The sequence below is a fragment of the Melopsittacus undulatus genome, chromosome 5 (genome assembly GCF_012275295.1).
Source record: "Melopsittacus undulatus isolate bMelUnd1 chromosome 5, bMelUnd1.mat.Z, whole genome shotgun sequence".
In the NCBI taxonomy this organism is placed as follows: Eukaryota; Metazoa; Chordata; class Aves; order Psittaciformes; family Psittaculidae; genus Melopsittacus; species Melopsittacus undulatus.
In genome coordinates, this window is record NC_047531.1 from 35,711,331 (window position 1) to 35,735,358 (window position 24,028).

Consider the following 24,028-nt stretch of genomic DNA (forward strand, 5'->3'; position numbering starts at 1 on the left):
TTCCTTCCAGAGCTCCGTGAAATGCCAGCAACCAATGTCCTCCAGTGTTTTCAATGTATGCTTGGAGGCCAAAGCAATTCTGTGTCACCCCATGGAAGACATCTCGGACACCCTAGATCACCTGTATCCTTCTGTTCGGTTCAAGACCCACTATGGAGTTTATTAAAAAGGGATCAGATGTAGAGCTCCAGAGCTGTGTGTGGGGCAGAGCTTTAGCGTGGAGCTGTAGCTTTCAGTGTTGCTGTAGACAGACATGGGACCATGCTGCTGAATCCATCACAGGTACCAGAACTCAGCTTTCCATAAAGCTAAGGGTGGATTCTTGGAACTACAGCTGTAGCTTACCAACTGCTGGTAATAAGAGTGATAAGTGGTGTAGAGATTGTGTTTACCCCTTCTTGAGCTTGCTTTTCATCTCACAGAATGGCCATACCCTTCATGTTCTTAATCTGCGGCCCAGAGGTGTATCAGCTGCTCAAGCTGGGGACCCAAAAATGGATGCAAGCAACACTGCTTCTTTGAGACGCTAGATCTGGGGTAGAAATTGATGCACCATCCCAAACCAAAATAACATGAGAAACACCATCAGTACGTTCCCGTAAAGAGCTGAAGTTACAAATGCTGTCATTGAGCAACCGGGTCTGACTTAGTGCATGGACTTACTTCAGTGGAAGTTGCTGGGTAATTGCCACTTGAGAAGTCAAGCCATTTGGACATTTATTGGTAAATATCTTGACCTATGCCTTCACAAGAACCAACTACTGTCTCAGAGGGATCTGTGGGTTATTGTTGTTTGGTGTGTCTTACAGGAATCTTGGTAGGTAATCTTGTTCTGTTATATTTTCCACACAGAACAGGCACTATAAGTGGATTGAATGAAATGTTTTCTACAAGGAAACTGCAGTTCTTAAAATGTAGCTTTATTGTCAAATGGTTTCTCCTAAGCTTAATTTCTCAAAAATTCACCTCCAGGGATCCATAAACTATGCTGTTATTTTGTTATTTGCCATTGGGAACTTGCATGGGAATGGTATAATTTTCTTTCTTAGGATCCTTACATGAATGGCTGTGTTGCTTTTATTATTCCAGATAATGATTACAAGCATCTTTGTGTGCCCCACTGCCCAATCCCTGTCTGATAGCTTAAACATTAAGAATTTGCCATAAACAAACATGACTGGGTAACACCTGCTTCATGTCATAGTCATTCCCCCCTGGAAGGACTGCATCCAGGCTTTGGTAAAATTACAAGTGCTCCAGATGTGTATTCTGCTGTCAGCTGGCCTAGTGAAATCATTGTTTATTGACAGGTTCCCAAGAGTCAGACAGCTCTCAGTCTGCCAAGAAAGACATGTTGGCTGCACTGAAATCCAGGCAAGAAGCTTTGGAGGAGACACTGCGCCAACGCTTGGAAGAGCTGAAGAAGCTCTGTCTCCGGGAAGCGGTAGGCAATGGACATTTTATACCTGTAACACTTTGTCGCCTGCGTTGTTATAGCATGCTGCTTGTTGGGAGGTGGTGTGGAGTCAGAAGAGATTCCTTCCAAAGTCACCTCTTATAAGGCCCATTGTACAAAGATCTAAGGAAGGTCCGGATGTTTCAGCTCCAGATTGCAGTGGCACAGGATGTCTGCCCCCCAGAGAAGGGGACCCCATGTCAGCTGAGTACCCCATTGTCTACTGTTTGAAATAGTGTTTAAATGCATTCAGCCAGGCTTCTTATTGACTTTGGTGGGAACATGCAGCTACCTAAATGGCATAGGAAAGGCTGTCCTGCACACTGGTAATCACTTCTCAAATGCTTTTGGCTTCATCAGCAAAAAAAGACTCAACAAAACAGGCTGATGCACTTTGTTATTGAAGCAGGCCTGACCTTACTTGCTTTTCTTCTCCTGGCACATTCTTACATACAGCACACAAGGTCTTGTCTGCTTCATGTAGACTCCCTTCACCCAATAAGATCTGGCACTGCTGAGAGGAATTGCAGTGTAGTGGCAGACCTTGTGAACTGGAACCACTGTGGTCATCCCAGGACGTGCAGGACAGCTCAGGAACTCATAACCTTCCCACTCACTTGCCAGTTCATTCTTGGAGTACACAGGAGACCAGTTTAGAGATCAGTTTACTGTTTGGGGAAGTCACAATGCTGCTGCAGCTGCATGTGAAGATCAGCAGCAGTGTACTCTTGGGTCATTCATCAGTCCTCCCTTGTTTACCAGGCCTGAAAATATGACTTTAACAACAAATGGTGATGTGTAACACTAGAGGAAGCTGGCTGCAGACAGTGGCACTGAGATCTTCCAGTTGTTGTTTAATACGTGATGTTTATCTTGCCTTTGACAAAAACAGGGGCAGTAGGTCACTGATTCCGCTGTTGTTGCACTTTGTTTTGATTGCTCTATAGTTTTAACACCAATATTAAGCTGTGAAAAAACACCTCCCAACAAAGAATGTCAGCAGAAGTGTCTGGTGCCCCTGTTCCCATATGTTACTACACACAAGCAATCCTTTCCCACCTGGGCAGTCCTGGTTGACTTCAGCAAACAACTCGTGCTGATACAGGTCACAGAAAGAGGTCCAGTCTCCTCAGTCCATTGAGTACAGAGCCAAGATCATCTGCGGGAAGCAGGTGCTCTTCAGAGGCTGATGGACAAGGTCTGGAGGTCTCTACTTGGTCTGGAGGAACTTACCACCCTAAGCTAACACTGCCTGACTGCCAGTCATTAATGCCTTGCATCAGCAGCATACAGATGTGCTTCTGCTGTAGCTGCAGGAGCTCACAGCCCAGTACCTCCACTTGAAACCCAGGCACTTTGCAACAGCTTCCACTGGGGCATGGAGCTGCTAGTAAAGAGCGATATCTCCTTCATGTGCTGCAGCATGACTGGCCAGAGCCCGTCTGTCAGCACCTTAAGAGCCGGTAGAAAGTGTTGGTGCTTTCTGTAGGTGATCCAAGAGAGGCAGTTGATGGACACGTGGAATCTGACCCTGTCTTAACAACCCTACAGCTCATCCATCAGCAGCCTGTAGTTGGAAGTATTTCCTCTCAGGCTGCCCTTCGTGCTTTCTGCTTTGGCACGGGAATGGCCAAAGCAGAGGGAGAAGACTGAAAACCAGGAGATAAAAAAGAGTTAAAAGTGGGGGCATAATCAAATCAGCATGGCCAGATACATTCCTAACAGTGGCATCAGGTTACTCCAGGCCATCACTACTCCAGTTACTTATTAATTTAGATTACATTTCAGGACCGTGCCTGCAAATAGTTTTCAGCTTATGGAGGCAGCATGGTAGCCCACATTCATTTTGTTCTGCTCCACTCTTGGGCATTTTACAGAAGATATTAACTCTTTCCCCACTGTTTCATAGGAAGTTAGGAGTTATAAAGAAAACAGCCTTGTTTCCCTTGGGAAGGGATACAGGAATCTGTGTCCGGATGAAGTGCTTAGCACTTCACTTAGCACTTCTCACTAGCAGGAATACACTTTGGAAGAGAAGCTGAAATAACCCCACAGGGGCAAAGCAGAATGGGACTGAGACATTGCAACTGTGCCTCCTGCAATAGGGGGTTGTGCTCCTCGGCACAGAGCTGTGCTTCAAACCCGTTTTTGCTGGGAATTGCTGAAAGGAGGGATTTGAAAAGGCCAGGTCCTTGTTTCTGAGTGACCTGAAAAGAAGTGAAAGAAAAGCCCCATTAGGGAGCTGGGGAGAGGCTGGGGCAGGCAGGGACCTGAGCTGCACAGCACTTGCATTAAGGTCAGCTGCTGTTCTTCGGGATTCAGATGATTTAGGTTACTCTGCCAGCTGGATCCTCTCAAGGCTGATGCTAAGGAACACAAAAGCCTTTTGTCCTTCATGGGAAGACTTTTGAGTACAAGGAGGCTCCTGCCTTTTTCTGTAGGCATTTGAATGCCTTCAATTCAGATATGTGTGGCTGTATTGTGTAGTCCAGGGGAAAAAACCCACAGCATTAACATCAGTAGTGGCGCTCCCTGCTTCCTGTGTTCCAGATACTGCTCAGTTCTATGGGGTTTGCCTCAGATTTTTAACAAATCTTTGCAAATAACCCCATCAGTCTGACAAAGCATCAGCTAATACTGCTCCAAAGCCGCCCATGAGGTCAGTGAGGTTTGGAAGGGGCTCTGATACATGAAGTGTTATCAGATAGGCAATGAGGTACCAGGCACTGCTTTTAGTGACCATTTTCAGTGCATTCCTGTCAGACACATCATGAATCAGGTGGGAATGTTTTGCTGTGCAGGTCATAACCTGCACGGCTGTTGCTGTTGTGGCTTTCTGACTCAGCAGACCTGCATCCTGCATGAGGGCTCTTAGATCTGCTCACTCCCCTCTCAGAAGCTCTTTCCTGCTCACCCTGCAGCAGTCTCTTCAGCCTCAGGCCTCAGTGCCCTAAGGATGGGCACCACCTACAGACCTACCCTGGGCAGACCACAAGAATAATCTGCATTCAGTCAGTCAGTCAGTCAGTCAGTCAGTCACAGGTTAAAGAAAAGCTCCCCACCCTCAATGCCAGGTTCTGGGATGAGTTTGCAGGGCCGGGTGCTCTATTCTGTGTTTATCAGCTGGCTGAACTGGATGTGTTGTTAATGAACGCCTGTCATTTTACAGTCATGGTTGAAGAGCAGTGTTGTGCTCTGCCCTGCTGCAGGACATCCCAGACCACTAACAGCATTTTCTGCTTACAGGAGCTCACAGGAAAGCTGCCACGAGAATACCCCCTGGATCCTGGGGAGGAGCCGCCTATTGTAAGGAGAAGAATAGGAACTGCCTTTAAACTGGATGAGCAGAAGATCCTGCCTAAGGGAGAGGTGAGGTGTGCCCTTCCCTTCCAGCCCCGTGTCCCCACCTCAGGTCTCCTAAGATATCCACCATGCATCACATAGGAAGCATCAGTCAGAGTTACATTAAATGACTGTAGTTGGTCACAGTGCCTTTATATATATATATATAATCAGATATAAAGCAGGGGAAGCAATGAGAGTTGGTGGCCTTAGTTCAGACTTAAAGGTGGAACCCTCAAGGTTCAGTCTTGGCTTTGCTACAGGTAACAAATAGCCTGGGTGAACAACAGGACCATGACAGTCCAAGAGCTCTGATGACCAATTGCAGTGACTTGTGTGAGTAGGGAGCACATCTTTAAGCTATCTGAGCCCCGCTGCTGCACTGAATTATTGCAAACAGCCACTTGCTCTCTGCTTCAGCAGCAATCTGAATTCACCTCTCCCCTAAGCAGGGAGAAAAGCATCACAGTTATCCATCTTAGCCCTGCAACAGCAAAATGAAAGCATTTTGCTCCCCAGTCCTTAAACAAAAGAGCCTTCATCCCTACCTATGGGGAGCTGGAATTCTGTTTTCCCAAGTTTGCCAGGGAGTGTTTGTTCTCTTCCCTTGCTCCCACAACGTGCTGGGTCAGTGCCCTGAACCATGGCTGTGAAAACAGGCCTGCAGCAGCTGTAAGGCGGGACCGGATCCACAGAAAAGCTATTGTCTGCAGAGACGCATTTGTCTCAAGACACTTGTGTATATTCCAGGCTTGGGTTTCCCTTTTATTTTTGTAAGAGGAGAGACTGGAGCTGTGTGACTGTGTGGTTAAGGCTCGGTTCAGGCAAGGAATTAACTGTTTGTCGTTTCATTGGCATTTTCCTGCTGCTGGAAAAATAAACAGCTGGAGCTCTTTAGTTGTGTTCTCAATGGAGCCTGGGAGAGGAATTCCATCAGTCAGATATTCATGAACCAACACATTTAATTAAGCTTTTCAAAGGGAAAGCACGGCTTAGCCGAGTTATTCCTGAAACCCCTGCAGTCTGCTGGCTGCTCAGTTAGAACCTGATCTCCAGCTTCCCCACATCTTGCTGCTACAGGGCAGCTTTTGGGGCCAGCAGGTGAGGAATCTCCTTACTCCGGTGGCAAGGTTAGGTGGGGAGAGCAGGAAGGTAAAGCATCTCCTCCTCACTGCAGGCACTCTGCCTTTTGGCAGCAGCAATCCAAACACGCTGATTCAGCTTTTCTCTGCGTCCCTTTTCATCTGTCAAACTTGAAGACCCTGTTGAAAACCATAAATTTCTCTTCTTGAGGAATGAGGTTGAGCTCTGTTTATTTGGCTGGCTTTGAGAGCATTTAGAGAGGCCAGCAGTGATTTTCAGGTGCTTTTCAGCAAATGCAAACATCAGAAACTCCATTCAAAACAAAAGGCGAAATACTCCCTCAGGCACATAAATTCAGGACTGATACTACCAACTGTGACAAGAACCTGAAGCAAGGCCCTTCCATCTGAAGGCAGATGATAGCTCTCATTTTCGGAGGCTTTATTTATAGGGGCCTCATTGGAAGAAAATAAACAGTTATGGCCCAGAGGAAAATGAATATGTTTTTTCTATGATATACTGGATGATTTAGAACTGAATCTGTGAAGGTCTGAAATGACAGCTCGCATCAAGCTCACCGTACCTTTACTAAGTGCTTTGGCACAGTAAGACTTGCACAAACGGGTCCTATTGTATTTCTTGGTAATCGCCTCTACCCGGTCCAGAATTCCTGGCTCTGGGAAGGATTTTACCAGAAGACAGCAAATCAGGTTTCAGGCCTTAAAACTCTGTGGTATTAAATTCACTTTTAATAAGTTGGCACTAACAGAGCTTAGAAACTCCTCAAAGCAAAAAGGGATCTGTTAAAATGATGAGGGGTGGGTTCAGTGTTCAGTAAAGTGAGGGAAATGATCATTATGGGTTTAAGGCAGTGCTGACTCACCACAGACAGCAAAGGGATAAAGCCCAGAATAAAAACTTGAGAGAACAACTTCAGTCTGATCAAATCCCACAGCTCTTGCAGCATATGCTGCTGCTGGACAAAGAGAAAGGGTCTGAATTTGCACAACAGGATCTCCATGAATACACATCCATCAGCACTTGCCATCTGAACTCCCACCATTCACTGACAGTAAAAAAGCTTGTCCTTTTTTCCCCTTCATTTGCAATGTGCTGTGTTCCCCTTCCCAGCAGATTAACAGCAGAAACTCCATTGAGCAGGGGAAGGCAGCCAAATCCATTGCAGGTTAGCAGGGATCTTTGGAGCTCACAGCTTGGGGTCCCTGTGCAAACCAGGAAGCTCTATATTGGCTTCTGCATTGGCCTAAATCCCTTGGCTTTGGAGGATAACTAAAAACCACTAGATAGCTTCCAGGGTACCGCTGGTTGCACTTAAAAACTCAGCTGAGACACTGCAAGGGCTAATGTTGGAGGCACTAGTCATGTTTGGCATAGAGAAAGCTTACTGTTACACACTGCTCACTCTGAAATCACCCTCCTGGCTTGTACCTTGAGGAGACAATTTTCTGGTGCAGTGAGTTGCAGCAGCTCATACTATCCCCTGGAATTTGGCATCCATATGCCAGGGAAGAGTTACCCCATCTTTGGCTTTTTTACTCCAAAGAGTTTGGTGGATGCCAAGCAAACCTGTCAAGGAGATTAAAGCTATAGCTTTGCATCAGTAAGTAGCATTGATTTCAAATGGGGCTCAAATTTGGAGACAGGGAGGAGTGGATAAGGAGGCAGGGGTCACCCACAGGTGAATGTAACAGGATGAATGTGTCAGCAGTAGAGCTAGGCCATATTGAACTGCAAGAAAATCCAAACAGCACATCAGGGCTAGGGCTGGAGCACACACATTCCTCTTGCATGGGTCATCACTTCCACCAGCTGTGCTCCAGGCACTCATGTGAACAGATGAAGGTGAGGTGGGCATACTCAGGGGGGCTCTGAGATGAGAGGAGCAGCATGACCATGGATGCTTTGTTGATGGGGGGCCTTGGTTGAAGGCCATGGCAAGTTTCAGTGAGAGCTACCCCATAGCTGTGCTGGGAGAGTTTGATCACAGCCAGAATCCATTTGCCTTTCCCCAGGAGGCAGAGCTGGAGCGCCTGGAGAGAGAGTTTGCCATTCAGTCCCAGATCACAGAGGCTGCCCGGCGCCTGGCCAGTGACCCAAATGTCAGCAAGAAGCTGAAGAAGCAGAGGAAGACATCCTACCTGAATGCACTGAAGAAGCTGCAGGAAATTGAGAACGCCATCAATGAGTATCGCATCAAGTCTGGGAAGAAGCCAACCCAGAGAGCCTCCCTGATCATAGATGGTAAGTGGGACAGTGAGACAGCACCCACGGCATCACAGGAGGGTCTGTGGAGAGCAGGGAGCAAAATCTTTGCTTTGAAGCACAGATCATAGAATCACAGAATGGTTTGAGTTGGAAAGGATCTTAAGGTCATCCAGTTTCAACCCCCTGCCATGGGCAGGGATGCCTCACACTAAACCATGTCACCCAAGGCTCTGTCCAATTCTGTCTTGAATGCTGCAGAGATGGAGCATTTACCACTTCCTTGGGCAACCTGGTCCAGTGCCTCACCACCCTCACAGTAAAGAACCTCTTCCTTTTATCTAACCTAAACTTCCCCTGTTTAAGTTTTAACCCATCACCCCTTGTCCTGTCACTACAGTCCCTAATGAAGAGTCCCTCTCCAGCATCCCTATAGCCCCCTTCAGATACTGGAAGGCTGCTATGAGGTCTCCACGCAGCCTTCCCTTCTCCAGGCTGAACAGCCCCAACTTTCTCAGCCTATCTTCATACAGCAGGTGCTCCAGTCCCCTGATCATCCTCCATCCCTCCTCTGTCTGGAGGACTCTGCAGGTGCTGTCCTCTCCCATCCTGCATGCTGTGCACTGGGGATGTGCTGGTTCACAGCACAAGGAGCAGTGTCATGCTGCAGAGTACAAACCTGCCATGAAAGCAGACTGTGATCCCTTTGTTCACCTATAACATCACTGTGTTAACATCTCCTCCAGAGTGGTGCTGTACAAATACAATCAATGTTCACAGATTGGGGTGAGCTGTCTGGCTGAAAGGCATCTGTACAATCAAAGTGTGGCAGTGTCATTGCTGTGTTCAAATGCTTTTTTTTTTCCTTTCTAATTTTTTCTTTACAATGGAATTCTCAGAGCACTTCATGGATTACTGGGTTGTTGATTGGTTTTTCATGAAATCCATTAACTTGCTGCTGTGGTTCTTTCTCCCCTTGATGATTTTGCCCTTTCCCTTTGACTTGCAGAGCTTTTCTCTGTGCCTCTGTAGCAGGAACTGAGATTAGAGCTGCTGCATTTGTGACCTGGGTACCAAGTTACACCACAGTCAGGGATAACAGGCAGCCAGGAGGACACAGGATGGGGAAGGCAGCTCAGTGTGTGCATGACAAGGATATGAGAGCTGCTCCTGCTGCTACAGAGGATGCTCAGAAAGCATTTCCCTGAATTACACAAAACTGGTACCTAGTGTGAGCCTTTAGTTAGCAACAGGATGATCATTTTAAGAAGGTGGGGATTAAACGCAGAGTCCTTAAGGCCTGGGATAGAAATCTTTTCAATGGTACCGTACCATTTTGCATCCACTGGGGATGTCTTAATCCTCATTAAATTTGTCAGCCTGCTAGTGAGAGGCCTGGCCTGCACCTCTGCTCTTGGGGACTGAGAGTGCTGAGTCAGTTCATAGGAATCTTGCCCCTCAGCTATGGGAGGAGGAGGATGTGTGTGACTGCTTAAGGCTCAGACTCAGTGGACAAAGATCACAGTGCAGTTCAGAAGTCACAGTGATTCTTGAGTTTGGGATTGGGCTGAAAGGGACCTTAAAGCTCCTCCAGCTCCAACCCCTGCCACAGGCAGGGACACCTTCCACTAGAGCAGGTTGCTCCAAGCCCCTGTGTCCAACCTGGCCTTGAACACTGCCAGGGATGGGGCAGCCACAGCTTCTCTGGGCACCCTGTGCCAGCGCCTCAGCACCCTCACAGGGAAGAGCTTCTGCCTAAGAGCTCATCTCAATCTCCCATCTGACTATCTAATATCCAATATTTCCTAATGTGACCATCTTTGTATTTTCTTCCCTTCAGAAGGAAACATTGCCAGTGAAGACAGCTCCCTCTCAGATGCCCTTGTTCTCGAGGATGGTACGTTTCTGCTGTATGTTCTAGAGGGCAGGAAGGAAAAAGGGAAGGATGTGTGAGCTCCTGATTGACACTCAAAAGGAGGAACTGTTCTGTGTAATAATCCATGCAAAAATCCCAGTATCAAAACTGCTTGGTTTCTTCCAACTCTACCTTGTAGCCAGACACCAAGCCTGGAGCAGTGAATATTGCTGCTGAATTGAATCTGAATTCTTTCAGAAGACAGTCCCAGAATCCCCCTTATTTCCTCTTAATGTTGCAGCTTTTTTAATGCATTGCACACTCTTGTTGGCCATCCCTTCCCAGAATGGGAATGCCAGCTGGTACGCTACTAACAGCTGGGTCTCCAGGTTGCTCCTGAGTGCAGCCAGGGGAAGCAGTGTGAGGAAGCAGGTTCAGAAAGTGTTGTGCTGCCGCTGCAGGTATCACACAGCCATCACCTTTCTCCCTTCTTCTCTCCACAGAGGACTCTCAGGTCACCAGCACAATCTCCCCTCTCCAGTCCCCACACAAAGGACTCCCTCCCCGGCCTCCCTTGCACAACAGGCCGCCCCCCCCACAGTCGCTGGAAGGCCTCCGCCAGATGCATTACCACCGCAACGACTACGACAAGTCCCCCATCAAACCCAAGATGTGGAGCGAGTCATCCTTGGATGAGCCCTATGAGAAGGTCAAGAAGCGCTCCTCACACAGTCATTCCAGGTGAGCCAGTTACTTTGAGGTTCCATTCCAGAGATATCCTCTGCTTTCACAGGGGATGGGTGTGAGCTCTGTCAAACTTCCCAAAGCCATCCCATGCCAAAAGGAGGTTTTCAGGTGGTTTGGCCAATAGGTATGTCATATTCATATCTTGATGTTACTGTAGAAACCATTTAGAAAGGAAGGATGGTGGATCTTCTGAGGACTTTGACAGGGCTTGGCCTTGACCTCTGGCTAATGCAGAAGCACAATGTCTGGGATGCAGCACCAGCTGCCCCAACTCCTGCTCCCCCCCACAAGACCACAGGCACATGCCTGAGATCTAGAAAGAGGTGTGGGAGCCCTTTTCCCCCCATCCATGCCTGGAAACTGACACAAGGTGTTTGCTCTGCAGCAGTCACAAGCGGTTTCCCAGTACCGGGAGCTGTGCTGAGGCAGGAGGGAGCAGCTCGCTGCAGAACAGCCCCATCCGGAGCCTTCCCCACTGGAATTCCCAGTCCAGCATGCCATCGACGCCGGATCTACGGGTACGCAGTCCACACTACGTCCACTCCACACGGTAAGTCTTCTCTCACCTTACCTGGAATAAATGTTCTTGGCTTCATCCTTCCCCTAGGATATGAATTAATTCCCAGTTCAGGAAAGGAAATAAACCAGTCCTGTTCATGTACTGTTGCTGCCAGTAAGGAATCTTTCCTGAACTGAGAGAGCCTGAAATCACATCAGCATGATCCTGCCCCTCATCACTTCCAACCTTTTCTTCCAATGGGACCTTTCATCTCAGGGACTGTTTATAGGTGCTCCAAACCCCACACCACTTTTCAAAGGGTTATGGAGCTACTGGTAAACTCTGCAGTAAATTCCTCCATGGATCCCTGAAGAGAACATGTTGTTTCCTGTCCGATACAAACTGTAGTGTATAGTGCTAGTTCTCTCTCATAGAGAAAATGTTGGCATGCGTGTGTACTTGTGTGGAGAGAGAGCCTGTGTAAAGTGATCCACCCAAGGATCCAGGTGGCACTGGAATGAGCCCAGGGTTGACAAAGGAAAGAGCTGAAGAGTGTAAGGGATGTGATTTGGTGTGCATGGCCCAATTTGAGTCCAGTTTTCATCAGGATTTCTACAAAGTGTTCAGCTTCATTGCTGTTTTGCTCTTGTAACAAATCCCATGGACACTGCAGGAAGCAGAGCTGAGCCAAAGCTGTGTGTTGTTAGGTACCCTGCCCTAAGGGGAAGTGCTCCCATCATTCAGCTCAGCATAAATCAAGAGTCATGCCAACACATCAGCCTTGGGCAGAGACAATACAAGGCATTAGGACCCTGGGTTAAGTGTGTTAGAAGTGCTTGTCTGAGAGTACCTTTCACAAGTGCAATGTTTGTTAACACTGGAGCCACACTGCATGAGAAACAAGCCTGGAACGAGGCTTGATAAGCGGCCTTGACCGGGTAGGGACCATTTCGGTGTTTGAAATAACCACTGCCTGCTCTGTGGTTCATTCATGAACTGTATGTCCCAGCCTTGGCCATCCATCACGCCAGTGTGTGGCTCGTTGCAGGGTGTTCCTGCTCCCTGAACAGATGGCTGAAGCTCTGCAAACAGCTGGGGTGAATAGAGACCACCCAGACTTGGCCATGAATCAAGCCTGTAAGCTGTGATTTGGGGTGGTTGCCTGAAGGGGCCATCACCCAGTAGCAGTCCTACACATGCTACCCATGGCTGGGCCCCAGTAAAACCGAACTGCCCAACAGAGCCCAACTTTTTCAGTGACCAGGGTAGAAATCACTGCATTCTGGGCTAAGTATTGGCTGTCTCTGTCTGTCTGTCTCACATCAGGTGGATTGTACCTGTGCAGAGCATTCAAAGGCTACTTGTGAGGGAATCCCACCTTTGAGGCTAAAGTTTTGGGGTTTGCAGAGCTGGAGTGAGGTGAACCTAGTACACAGGGATGGGGCTGATCCAAACAGCTCTGCCACGGGGCCACACCAGCAAAGCTGGGGCTTGAGGTTCCCCATTTTCCCTTCAGATTGGGTCTCTCCCAGGGTGGCAAGCCACAGAGGAATTGTGCTGGGCAAGGGTATGTCCCATATGGTGCTGCAGACTGAATGATACCACCAAAGAGATTGGAGAGGAACAGGAATAGGACCTAATCACTCCAAACCCTGCAGCAGGGAAGCAACTTGCTTTGCAGGCAGCAGCCCCACACAGTGCTGGGCAGGGGTGCAGGTTCTCCATGCCCTCAGAGTCCATTGCCTGTGAAGCTTGTCTTGTGTGCAGAAGGGGATGGGGAGTGCTCTGTCCTGTTGACTTACCAGCCTGGATTTCTTTCTTGCAGGTCAGTAGACATCAGCCCAACCAGACTGCACAGCTTAGCTCAGCACTTTAGACACCGGAGCTCTAGTTTGGAGTCGCAAGGCAAGCTCCTTGGCTCTGAAAATGAGACAGGGAGCCCTGATTTCTACACCCCAAGGACTCGTAGCAGTAACGGCTCTGACCCCATGGACGACTGCTCTTCCTGCACCAGCCATTCCAGCTCTGAGCACTACTACCCCGCTCAGATGAACCCCAACTACTCCACCCTGGCAGAGGATTCCCCATCGAAAGCCAGAGAGCGGCAGAGGCAAAGGCACAAATCAGCAGGCAACCTGGTCTCTTCCAATTCAGGGAGTATGCCCAACCTGGCTGCAAGGAACGGGACGGGACACCACCGTGTGTACCTGCACAGCCAGAGTCAACCCTCCTCCCAGTACAGGATCAAAGAATATCCCCTGTACATTGAGGGCAGCTCCACACCCGTGGTGGTGCGGAGCCTGGAGAACGACCAGGAGGGACACTACAGCGTGAAAGCACAATTCAAAACCTCCAACTCCTACACGGCAGGGGGGATGTTTAAGGAGAACTGGCATGGGGATGAAGTGGACTCTGTCAGGCTCACCCCTTCCCGCTCCCAAATCATAAGGACTCCATCTCTGGGCAGGGAGGGCCACGAGAAAGGCTCGGGTAGGACTGCGGTGTCGGATGAGCTGCGGCTCTGGTACCAGCGGTCCACGGCGTCCCACAAGGAGCACAGCCGCCTCTCGCACACAAGCTCCACCTCCTCGGACAGCAGCTCCCAGTACAGCACATCTTCACAAAGCACCTTTGTGGCGCACAGCCGGGTCACGAGAATGCCTCAGATGTGTAAAGCAACATCAGGTGAGAGCCCAGCCTGGGCAAAGTGGAGGGATACAGGGAAAGTTCAGGTTAGATATAAAGAGGAAGTTCTTCCCTGTGAGGGTGCTGAGGCACTGGCACAGGGTGCCCAGAGAAGCTGTGGCTGCCCCATCCCTGGCAGTGTTCAAGGCCAGGTTGGACACAGGGGCTTGGAGCAACCTGCTCTAGTGGAAGGTGTCCCTGTCTGTGGCAGGGGTTAGAGCTGGGTGATTTTAAGGTCCCTTCCAGCCCAAGCCATTCTGTGATTCTATGATTCATGCTGCATGGGTTCATGCTGGAGAACAAAGCAAGACCATAGCACATTATCTGGCCTTCACATGCTGCTCACCAAGCCTGTAGGCGTAAGACCGGGGGCAAGCCTTGTCCAACACACTCATCAGGTGGGAATTCTTTCCATGCAAATCATCACTTTGCAATGATGGGCTCAAAAGACACCGAGGGACCAAAGCCGTGTTGTTATCAAGTGTCTCCTCAGCACGCAGCTGGGTTCTGGGTGATGGCAGTAGCAGCCAAACATGGAGAAACCATGAGTGGGGCGTCACTCTTAGTAACCACAGTGAGGAGAGTGATGCAGCAAGTGAGGGCTCAGCACAGACCAGGAGACTTCATGTCCTTGGTGAAATACCAAAAGCATGAGGAAGGTAAAGTGGGGAGCATTCCAGCCCCTCCACCCCCAGTGAAAATGCTTGAGCAATGACATCTCTGTGCACTGCGGGACTTGGCTTTCCCTTGCAGCTCCAGCAGCTCTGCTGATAGCATCCTGCAATTCAGAGCACTTTAGTTTGTGCAGTGTTGTGCCCATCGGGCAGGTACAGAGCTCTGCACAGCTCTGTGCTGTTAATATTAAATGGTGAGAAAACAGCCAAATTAATTAAGCTGAGGAGGCCACCGTGTGCTATGAAACAGCCCAAGGTTAAATATTTACTGGCCATCAGTCATTGCTGGACAAGCCAGTTTGGACACATCAAGGATTTGCTAAAACCCCAAATCCAGCCCCATGTGTGCACTCAGAGAGGAGGTTTGACACCAGGCTCCTCATGGGCGTGAGAAGGGCTGATTTATGTGTGATGCCAACACTTGTAGGAGGCTCAGATGTGGACCAAGACACAGTCCAGTAGCTGCTGTAACCATCCTGTGTCTCCATATGAAAATCTGTCTTCCCCTCTTTTATGAATGAGCATTTCTCTTCCACCCAGCAGCAGAAAATGCTTGAACATAGGAAAGCTTTGCCTTGCTTAGCTTTGGAAACTATATCAGTTCAGTGAGGTAATGTAGGGGGGTTTAGGGGCAAGCATGTAAAAGCTGCTGTCAAGCAGCCCATTCCCCCACCCAGCTGGGTCTTTAAACCTAAATGTGATACCTGGGCAGCACAGTGGTGAATGTGCTCAGTAGTCACAGCTTGTGGTGACCAGCTGGCAGGTAGATGATTGCATTCAGTGTCCAGTTAGAGCTATGGGAGGATACTGAGCTCCTGGGCTGTCAGCTCCAAGGAGCAATTAGAGTTTGGTTTTCCCTTTGAGTGTCATTTGGTAGCAGGTAAAGAATTTTACAGCACACAAGGGGCTGCCAAGTAGAAACAGCCATAATTTTAGCTGATGAGCCCTAGCCAATAAGTCTCCTGGACTGCACACTGTCCTTCAGCAAGTCATACTTCTAGGCATATATTAAATTTGGAGGGTCATCCCTGTATGGATTTGAGAGGAGGAAGAAAGATTGGTGAGGTGGACTCCTCCAAGAACCATTGCCAATGGCACATTTTTAGTCCAGTTTGTTTCCATCTTTGTTGAAGACGAACCTTCCTCTGGTCCATAGCAGTAGCATCAGCAAAACCCAGCTTCAGTTTTCTATGCACAGTGAAAGGCAGTTGTAGCTTTTGCAGTCTTCAGAGGTGTCGCCCTCCTTTGCAGATGAAGCAGTGTCCTTGTCCATCCTGTCACAGGGACACAGAGCATCTCCCATCACCAAGGGAAGCAGAACAGGCTCCTCCATCTCCCATGGAGATGTGCAGCAAAACCCATTAGCTTTCATGCTGGGACAAGCGTGGTGCTTCCCAGGCAGGCTCAGGAGAGTCTGGGCGGTTGCACACAGGCTGAAACAAAGCATTCCTGCAGAGCTGAGGATGGATCCAGCCATGACCCGCAGCAGTGTCAGCAGTAGGCTGGCTGCTCCTGTGCTGTGTTTGGGATGAGGTCTGACTCCCAGGCAGTGTCTGCTCACAGCCAGACATGTTCCTGCGGGTCTGACCACCCTGACCCTCGCGCCCTCACCTCACTGCTTCTTTTCCTGCCCCCTTGGGTTGTTTTCCAGCTGCCTTACCTCACAGCCAGAGGAGTTCGACGCCATCGAGTGAGCTAGCAGCCACGCCGCCGGGCAGCCCGCACCACATCCTCGCATGGCAGACCGGGTGAGTGTCCATGCCATTGGGTTAAACACCTCACCTCAGTGCCACACTAGCACAGGAACAGCACACACATGGGGAGCATCTTCCAGGTCCTCCATAGCCTGCACGTCTGCACAGAGCATTCCCAGTTAACATCCAGAGTGGTGGAGCTGTAGTTCAGGCTGACCAAGACACAACCGTGCCAGCAGCACTGCTCCGAGCAGTGCCAGATCCACAGGGAAAGAAGCCTTGCAGGTTCTTCCTGCTTGGGCAGTCTCCTTCCTCCAGTCTTCCTATGTTGAAATAGCCAATCTTTCCTGTAGCAACCATCCCACTGTCTGTGCAGACCCAGAGGATCTTTGTTGGAAAGGCAGGGTTAGGTGCCTGCCATACCTGTGTCTAGTTTTTCCACTAGGTTTTCCCTAGCAGTGCATCTTCATGACTATAAAGTGCACCTTTTTTCAGCTACCACTAACTTTACCATGAGTGAGTTACTCCATGCAGGTAGCCATTACTCACATAAATACAGTAACTGGGTTATTTGGCACCTCTTTGTGAGGCAGGGAGTTCCAGGTGTAAGCAAAGAGCATTCTGTAAGCACCCATGGGTATTCTGCAGCAAGCTCCAGTAATTCTGGCCTGCCACATGAAATAAAGATCATTTCCAGATCCCCTCCAAGTCAGCACCTCCCAGATTTTTGCACCTAAATGGAGTTTGGTGAGATCAGCTATAAAGTTTCAGACTACAGCCTCAAAATACCACGTCCTTGAATAGGAAACCAGGTACGATTCCCTGAGCTGTTACCTACCGGTCCCGATTCACATTACAAACATTTCACTGTGCAGCCACTGGAAAATCTCATACTCCTTAATTTCTTCTGGTCACCTGTGACCGAGTTTGAACTCTGGTTTCACTCCAGCACTGCTTGTGACTGCGCTGTAAAATGGAGATGAGGAGCACCATAACCACAACGCACTTAGGCCTACCTTGGATTTTGATATCCAGCCTCACATGGGCTTTGCATGAGCTTCCAGCTTTAGAACAGGAGCATTTTCCTGGCCCCATTTCACAAAAGGCCAAGGGATCACAAGACAGGCAAATGGCAGTTCTCTTCACTGTACACTGAAGTTTCCACTGTGAAGGGTTTGAGTCTAGACTCAAATCTCAGTCTCCATCCCAATCCTAACTCCTCTAAGTATCAACATAATGCTCATCAGTAAAACTGGTGAGCAGCCAGCTGAGAAATCTGTTTGGAAAAATCCCAACTCCCATTTTTCCTCTCAAGAAAACTCCTGCACTACATATCCCATAGCAAAAACGAATCAAGCCAAATTCCCAGCTGGTGAAAGTGAAGTTATCTTAGATTTATAGCTTTGCACCAACAACCAGCGCAAACAGAGCTGGAGACAAATCAGCACTTACTTCATGCCTGAGCATAATACCCTAGTTATGAATTCAGGTCCAGGTTGCTGTTAGATGCACAACAGAAAGTGCAGGAGCTGGCTGTGCCCTCCCAGCACGACCCAGACAGATTGACACTTCTCCCCAACATGCTTTTGTGTCACTAACTCTTTCTAAAGATGAGTCATTAACTTGTTTCCCCACTGGATTAATAAGCTCGTAACAATGCCTGTGTCACTTCTTCTCTTAACATTTCCTCTCTCCTCTTTCCTTCCTTTTTCGCTCTCCTTTGTTCAGAGAAGCAACAGACAACTCACCCACTATGGATGAGTCTCAGTCTCCAACCCACCAAAGTACTGATGAATAGAGGTATAGTAAGGGGACGTTTTGTTCTTTCATCCTCCTGCCTTACAGTCCGTGAACACAGTGCGAATAACCGGCATCCCGCTGTCCCAGAGGAGCAGCCCTTGTGGTTGTGTCCCTGCTTGTTTGGCAACGAGGCTTCCTTCAGCCCTGGGAAGAACAACTTGAAAGCATCTCCATGCCCTCTCTGTGCCTTTTCAGCAAGTTTGTGGCTGTGGTGCTCTTTGAAAGAGGACTTTGGGCCAGTCTACTCTGCCCTTGTGCAGAGGGGCACAGAGAGCAGGCAACAGTGACAATTTGTGGCTGGGGACATTCAAAGTAGCATGAGCAAAGTGCTATGGGGAGAGTGTGGGAGCTCAGGGGACCTGGACTGAGCTCCCTGCAGTGCTGCAGCCATGGCACCAAGCACCTCGTTCTCCTCCTTCCCTAGGGCAGAGCAGGGCTGTGAAGCAGAGCCTTAGAAGCAGCAGCGCAGTTTCATGGAACAAGGAGCGATCCTGGCCCTGTTCCTGTGGGAAAACAAGGGAGGGCAGAAGGAACAAAAAGCTCCTCAGAGTATTTCTAGTTTAATTAAACTGCATGGCTGTCTGACACCCTGATTTGAATCTACAACCATTCACAGCTGGCATCTGTCACCTATTTCAAGCCCAGCTTTCAAGAGATAACCCATAAACCTCCCTACTCCAGCACAGAGCTGGGAAACAAAGGGCCCTTTAACATGCAGATGGTGATGCCCTTGTTCAGGTTCCTCCAAAACAGGGTCCCAGGGAAGCAGGTGGAAAACAGGGCAGAGGAAGCAGGAGATGAGGGGTGAGAATCCCACAGTAAAGGGAAAATGCATCTCTCACTGTTAGCCTCAAAACAATCTCTAGTTTGGAAGTTGGTTCAAAACTTATGAGGGGCCACAACAGTTCTGACTCTTATTAGGCAGATACAGCACAGACAATTCTCAACTACCTCACCTGCTCAGTACAGGCAAACAAAAAGCCATGCAGGGAAGAAAGCAGTAGCTTGTCAATCAGCAAGACAAGTCCTAAGAGCAGTGATCTCGGCCATGGACAGTATTACCCAGTGGGAACAGGGAAGGAGGAGGGTGGTGGTGCTTTCCTGTAGCTTTTCTGCTCCTGGCAAGGGCTTGTGCATCACCTGGCAATGCCACAGTTATGTGGCTTTCCAGGGATGAGCTAGAAAGTGACTCATGCCAGGTCCAGTGTGGAAAGGACAGTGTTATGTTGTAGGCAGTGGGATGGAACTGGATGAGCTTTAAGGTCCCTTCTAACCCAAACCATTCAATGATGATTCTGGTAGGGTTGGCCACAAGCACTTGCAGCAGACACTCTGCTCTCTTGTAGTGCATCCCACCAGCAATGGGCTGAAAGCAGCAGCAGCTCTGCCTGTTGCCATTCTAACCCCCAAAACTCAGGGCATCCTGGTCACAGAGAGGCTTTGGGAGCTCACCCTTCTCCTGCCTCCTTGCACCAGGCACTTTGTGGGGTGAACAGGGCTGCCAGGCAAGAGCAAACTGCGGCAAAGCAGGGTCTTGCATGCTCAGTGCACCCCAAACATCAGCTCTGGGGGTACCTGCAGAGTGCAGTGGGGTCTATGAATATCCTCTGTTCCCTTCCACACATAATACAATGTTTTATGCCCCTGGTTGAAGTTTCCAGGAGCCCTGGTTGTCCTAACAAAGTTTCTTTTCTCCTGCAGGAGCTACAACGATAGCTGTTTCCTGGATTCTCCCCTCTATCCAGAATTAGCAGATGTCCAGTGGTATGGGCAGGAAAAAGCCAAGCCTGGGACTCTAGTGTGAACCCCTGACCTCAAGTTAACCACATCAATGCCATTCTGAGATCACCTCACTGCCTCTCATTTGCCTTACCCAGATGCACTGTCACCCAGCACCAGCTTCCACTCCAAGCACTTTCCTCACGATGCAATTCAAAGTGACATCCACACCACACTGGCCCTGAGACATCCACCACAGCAGCACCCCGCTGCCAGAGCAGCACATGTGATGAGCAGCCATCCTAACAGGCACTCAGCAATCTACTGCTTTGCCTTTGGAATGATGAAAGCCTTTCAAAGCTTACATCAAATCTTATTGCTCTGCGGCACGTAACGGCAGTAAGGTTTCCATGACCTGTGATCTGAAGCATTAATTTGAAGGGGGGATAAAATGGGATAGATGCTGAGAAATTGATATAACAGTCCTGAAAGCATGTCTGTTATGAAACAGTAAAACCATGTCGCTTCAGAGATGTGTCAGTCTCACAGTCAGATCTGCACTGCCAAAGATCACCACGCCAACATCAGCAGGATGAGTTCACTCAGCAGGTTCCAGCTGCAGGAACATCTGTTTTAACTCGGTACAGACACAACCACCTCCTGTCAAACAGCATTTCCTTCATCGCTTTGAGCCCACCTACGTGCAAAATAACCCATTGCACTGAAGACCCGCTGGAGGTCTGGGCTGGTATCACAGCATCACTGTCCACAAGCTACTTTTAAGCTGGACAAACAAGGTTTACAGAGGCATTATCTAAAGCAGAGGCGAGTATTGGGGCTGGCACCGGTTGCACACCACTACATGGAGAGATTGGGTTTTAATACTCTGATAAACATAAAAATTGCCAAAAAAAACCCTTTCTGCAAGCAGATACAGCCAATAAATTCTAATCAATACCTGCACAAAGCATTAAGGTGAAATCAAAGGGAAAGCACACAGCAATCAAACCAACACCTGAAGCCACATTAACGCATCTGCTCCACTCCTCTCCCCTTCCTAAGCACCAGTGTAGCAAAGGGCTCATCACCAGAGTGCTGCTGGGTGGGAGAACCGGTCCGTCGGGAAGAGCTCGACACCCAGCAGCAGAGGCAGATCCTCCCAGTGCAAGAAGCGACCACAAGAAAGAGAAGCAACTCAGTGGGGTGTTGGACATGAGCGAGAGCTGCCTGCTGATACCAAAAGGAATCGTCATGGAAGGAGCTGCAAGTTTACACGTACTTTTGAGCAATGCTTTATACACGTTCAAGCCATGGAACTTTCAAAGGCCTCAAAGACACTTTTGTAACGAACAAGTGCACAATCTGGGTGGATGTTGAAGCTGGCACGTCTAGGCTTCACCGCGGTGCTATGCTGTTTTTATTGCCACTAGATGGGGGGAGGCTCCCGGCATTCCCCCCGTTTGTGCGATGATTTCCTATGGGAAAGGCATTAAAAGAAACGGCTGGAGGGGGGTAATTTTGGTGAAAAGCAGAAACTGAAGTTAGCTTTAGTTCAAGGAAAAGAAGAATTAAAGTGTGAGTGTGTGTGTGTGTGTGTGTGTTCCAAGAATAACAACAGCGTCTACCAGACAAAGTAGGGTGACAATGAAACACCGCGACTTGGGGGGCTGCCACACCTTTTGGTATTAAGATTGCTGGAAAACTGCATTCCAGGCTTGAAAAGAGAATGGGTTCTGCATAATTAGGCTTGGAAAGATGATAAGTTTCTATACATTAACACAAGCAGCTCACACAGCAGCACATACCAGGAACGGTTGGTGCTGTTCTCTGTGCCAGGCAGGGAGAGGTGGCCTCGAATGGGCAAAAGGGCTGGTGTTTGTCCAGGGAAATCTACAGCAGAGCCAGGAAGGGAACTACATCATTTATTATCCCTCTGGAAAAACAAAATAGCGCAGTTTTTATCCTGGCAAGGGGTTTTTTTCTGGACCTCCAGGAAGCATCGAACCCCCTGTGACAGTAGTTGGAGCCTCACAACCCATTGGTGGAGGGACAGGCAGCGGTGAGGTTGCACCCATTGCCTGGACGTGCAAACTCCAGTTCCACCATCTCTTTGTGCTTTGGGGTCTTAAACATGGGAATTATCTCAAGCTCCTAATTGGATTTTCAGCTATGAGATAGCCCTGATTAGTGACACTTCCTGGTAAGATTGGGGAGCTAAAGTGGAAGGATTAACTAAGGACCAAATTAAGCAGCAGCAAGTAATTCAGCCCACGGATTTTTAGGGGCTCTGAGCAACTGTCTGTTTTCTTTTTAATTCCCCTGTACGTGGCTTTGGGGTTGGTTGGTTTCTGTTTTCTCTGTGTACCTTAATTAAAAAGAATTCAACAACAGCGGCGCTATGAGGCCTCTGGGCACTACAGGATGAAACATTAATTCCTCCAAGACCAGCTCTGCAGTTTTGCAGCAAAGGTGAAAAGGTGGCAGCCCCAAACTTAGGCATAGAAGAATCCAGTGCTTGGCCGGAATTGCAAAGGGGCTCGAGTAGAGAAAAAAGCTTCCTAGAAACGGATTGAGTTTTGCTTTGTGTTCTGCTTTTCTGTTCCGCAGTCGAGGCACACGTGAGCAGCCAGTCTGGTAGTAAAGACAGATTAAAGTAAAACAGGTTTTACTGTTTAGCTCAATTCAATTAAAACACAAATGTACATAAAATGTTAATCAGATGAGATTAACATATTTAAGTATAACGCGGAGGGGTATATACATAGCTATTATAGACAAGCACTTGACTACCAACTTAACCCCTCCTGTCCTTTTTTGTTTTCCAAGGCTCCATCCGACATAAAGCCACAATCACGTTCTGAGTCTACGTGTCCGATGCTCAGCCGGGAGCTAATCCCGCACTGGGCCGTGCTGGAGGGAGGCAGGGTTTATTTTGCCATCATCCTATATGCAGTCGAGTGTTGAAGATGTTGAAACAGTCCCATTTGTTTTCACTCTGTATTAGTTTTAGTTTCAGGCATAGCCGATCCCCATTCAGGTGCTATCAGATGACCAGTTACTGCTTAGTTAACTAGATGTAAAGTTTTACATATATATTAATGTCAATAGTTTTATTACAAGTTGTGTAAAATGGACTCTCTAGTTTAAAAAAAAAAAGAAGGAAAAATAAGGAAAAAAACCATTAGGTCTCTCCTGAAATTGACTTTAGAGCATGGAAAATGATTTGACTGGATTCTGTTCAACTGTAATCAAGGAAAAAAACTATGGATGTTGTAGAAAAAGTTGCAGAATTAAAACAGATCTGCTTTTAATTTATTCTTTTTGTATTAAGAATTTGTATAGTTACCTTTACATTTTGCAGAACGGTGTTGTCAACACTTCCTTATTAAAGCATTTTCAAAATGAAACCTTACAGTGTGCTTATTCTGGAGGGCACAGCACCTTGAGCACTCCTTATACCACCACCTCTGCCAGACCTTGCTCCAGATGTGCACACAGCTGGCCATGGCTTCCACGGCACCTGCTCCTTTGCTGCTGGTTGCAGGAAACAGGGCATTAGGATGCTGGAGAGGGACTCTTCATCAGGGACTATTGTGATAGGACAAGGGGTAATGGGTTCAGACTGAAACGGGAAGTTCAGGTTAGATATAAGGAAGAAATTCTTTACTGTGAGGGTGGTGAGGCACTGGAATGGGCTGCCCAAAGAAGTTGTGAATGTTCCATCCCTGGCAGTGTTCAACGCCAGGCTGGACAAGAGTCTTGGGTGATATGGTTTAGTGTGAGGTGTCCCTGCCCATGGCAGGGGGTTGGAAGTGGATGATCTTAAGGTCCTTTCCAACCCAAACCATTCTGTGATTCACCTCAAAAAGCCTGTCCTTTAGAGATCCCCTGGGATTCAGTGGATCTGTGGCCACTCTACCACGTGTCCTCTTGATTGCTGGTCTTAGGAGGCCTTGGGCTGTAAGAAACTGTGTGACTGATGCCCCACCACAGTGCAAAACAAACATAACAGTTAATTAGTAATAGTTAACGTTTACTTCCAACACACATCATTTGGAATGACTACGCTCACTTTTAGGAACTGAATGTTCAGGAGCTACATGGCTGCCTGTGGCAACACAAAGGTCCACAGGAGAGGCTTGAGCACCAGCACACTCATCCCTGGTGCTCCAAGGAACCACCGGCTCCTTGGGGTAAACTCCTAAAGAACCTCCCATGCTCCTGGTTTACTCTCAGCTGGGGAGGCAGCAG

General features: G+C 48.5%; 1 protein-coding gene across 7 annotated transcripts in view; it reads left to right on the forward strand.

Annotated features, from left to right (window-relative positions):
* The window catches only part of FRMD4A (FERM domain containing 4A), a 282,366-nt gene extending 259,182 nt beyond the window's left edge, over positions 1-23,184 (forward strand). For 5 of the 7 annotated variants that reach the window (XM_031043981.2, XM_031043980.2, XM_031043979.2 and 2 more), the window contains exons 15-23: positions 1,311-1,444; positions 4,703-4,825; positions 7,915-8,143; positions 9,945-10,001; positions 10,463-10,700; positions 11,092-11,256; positions 13,031-13,890; positions 16,216-16,312; positions 19,760-23,184. In XM_031043981.2, coding sequence (XP_030899841.1) covers positions 1,311-1,444; positions 4,703-4,825; positions 7,915-8,143; positions 9,945-10,001; positions 10,463-10,700; positions 11,092-11,256; positions 13,031-13,890; positions 16,216-16,312; positions 19,760-19,862 — 2,006 coding nt within the window. In that variant the 3' untranslated portion in view covers positions 19,863-23,184. Of the gene's footprint in view, positions 1-1,310; positions 1,445-4,702; positions 4,826-7,914; positions 8,144-9,944; positions 10,002-10,462; positions 10,701-11,091; positions 11,257-13,030; positions 13,891-16,215; positions 16,313-17,986; positions 18,361-19,759 lie in introns of those variants that run through there. The other 2 variants (XM_031043983.2, XM_005143341.4) reach the window with 2 other exon arrangements.
* Positions 23,185-24,028: the final 844 nt, after the last annotated feature.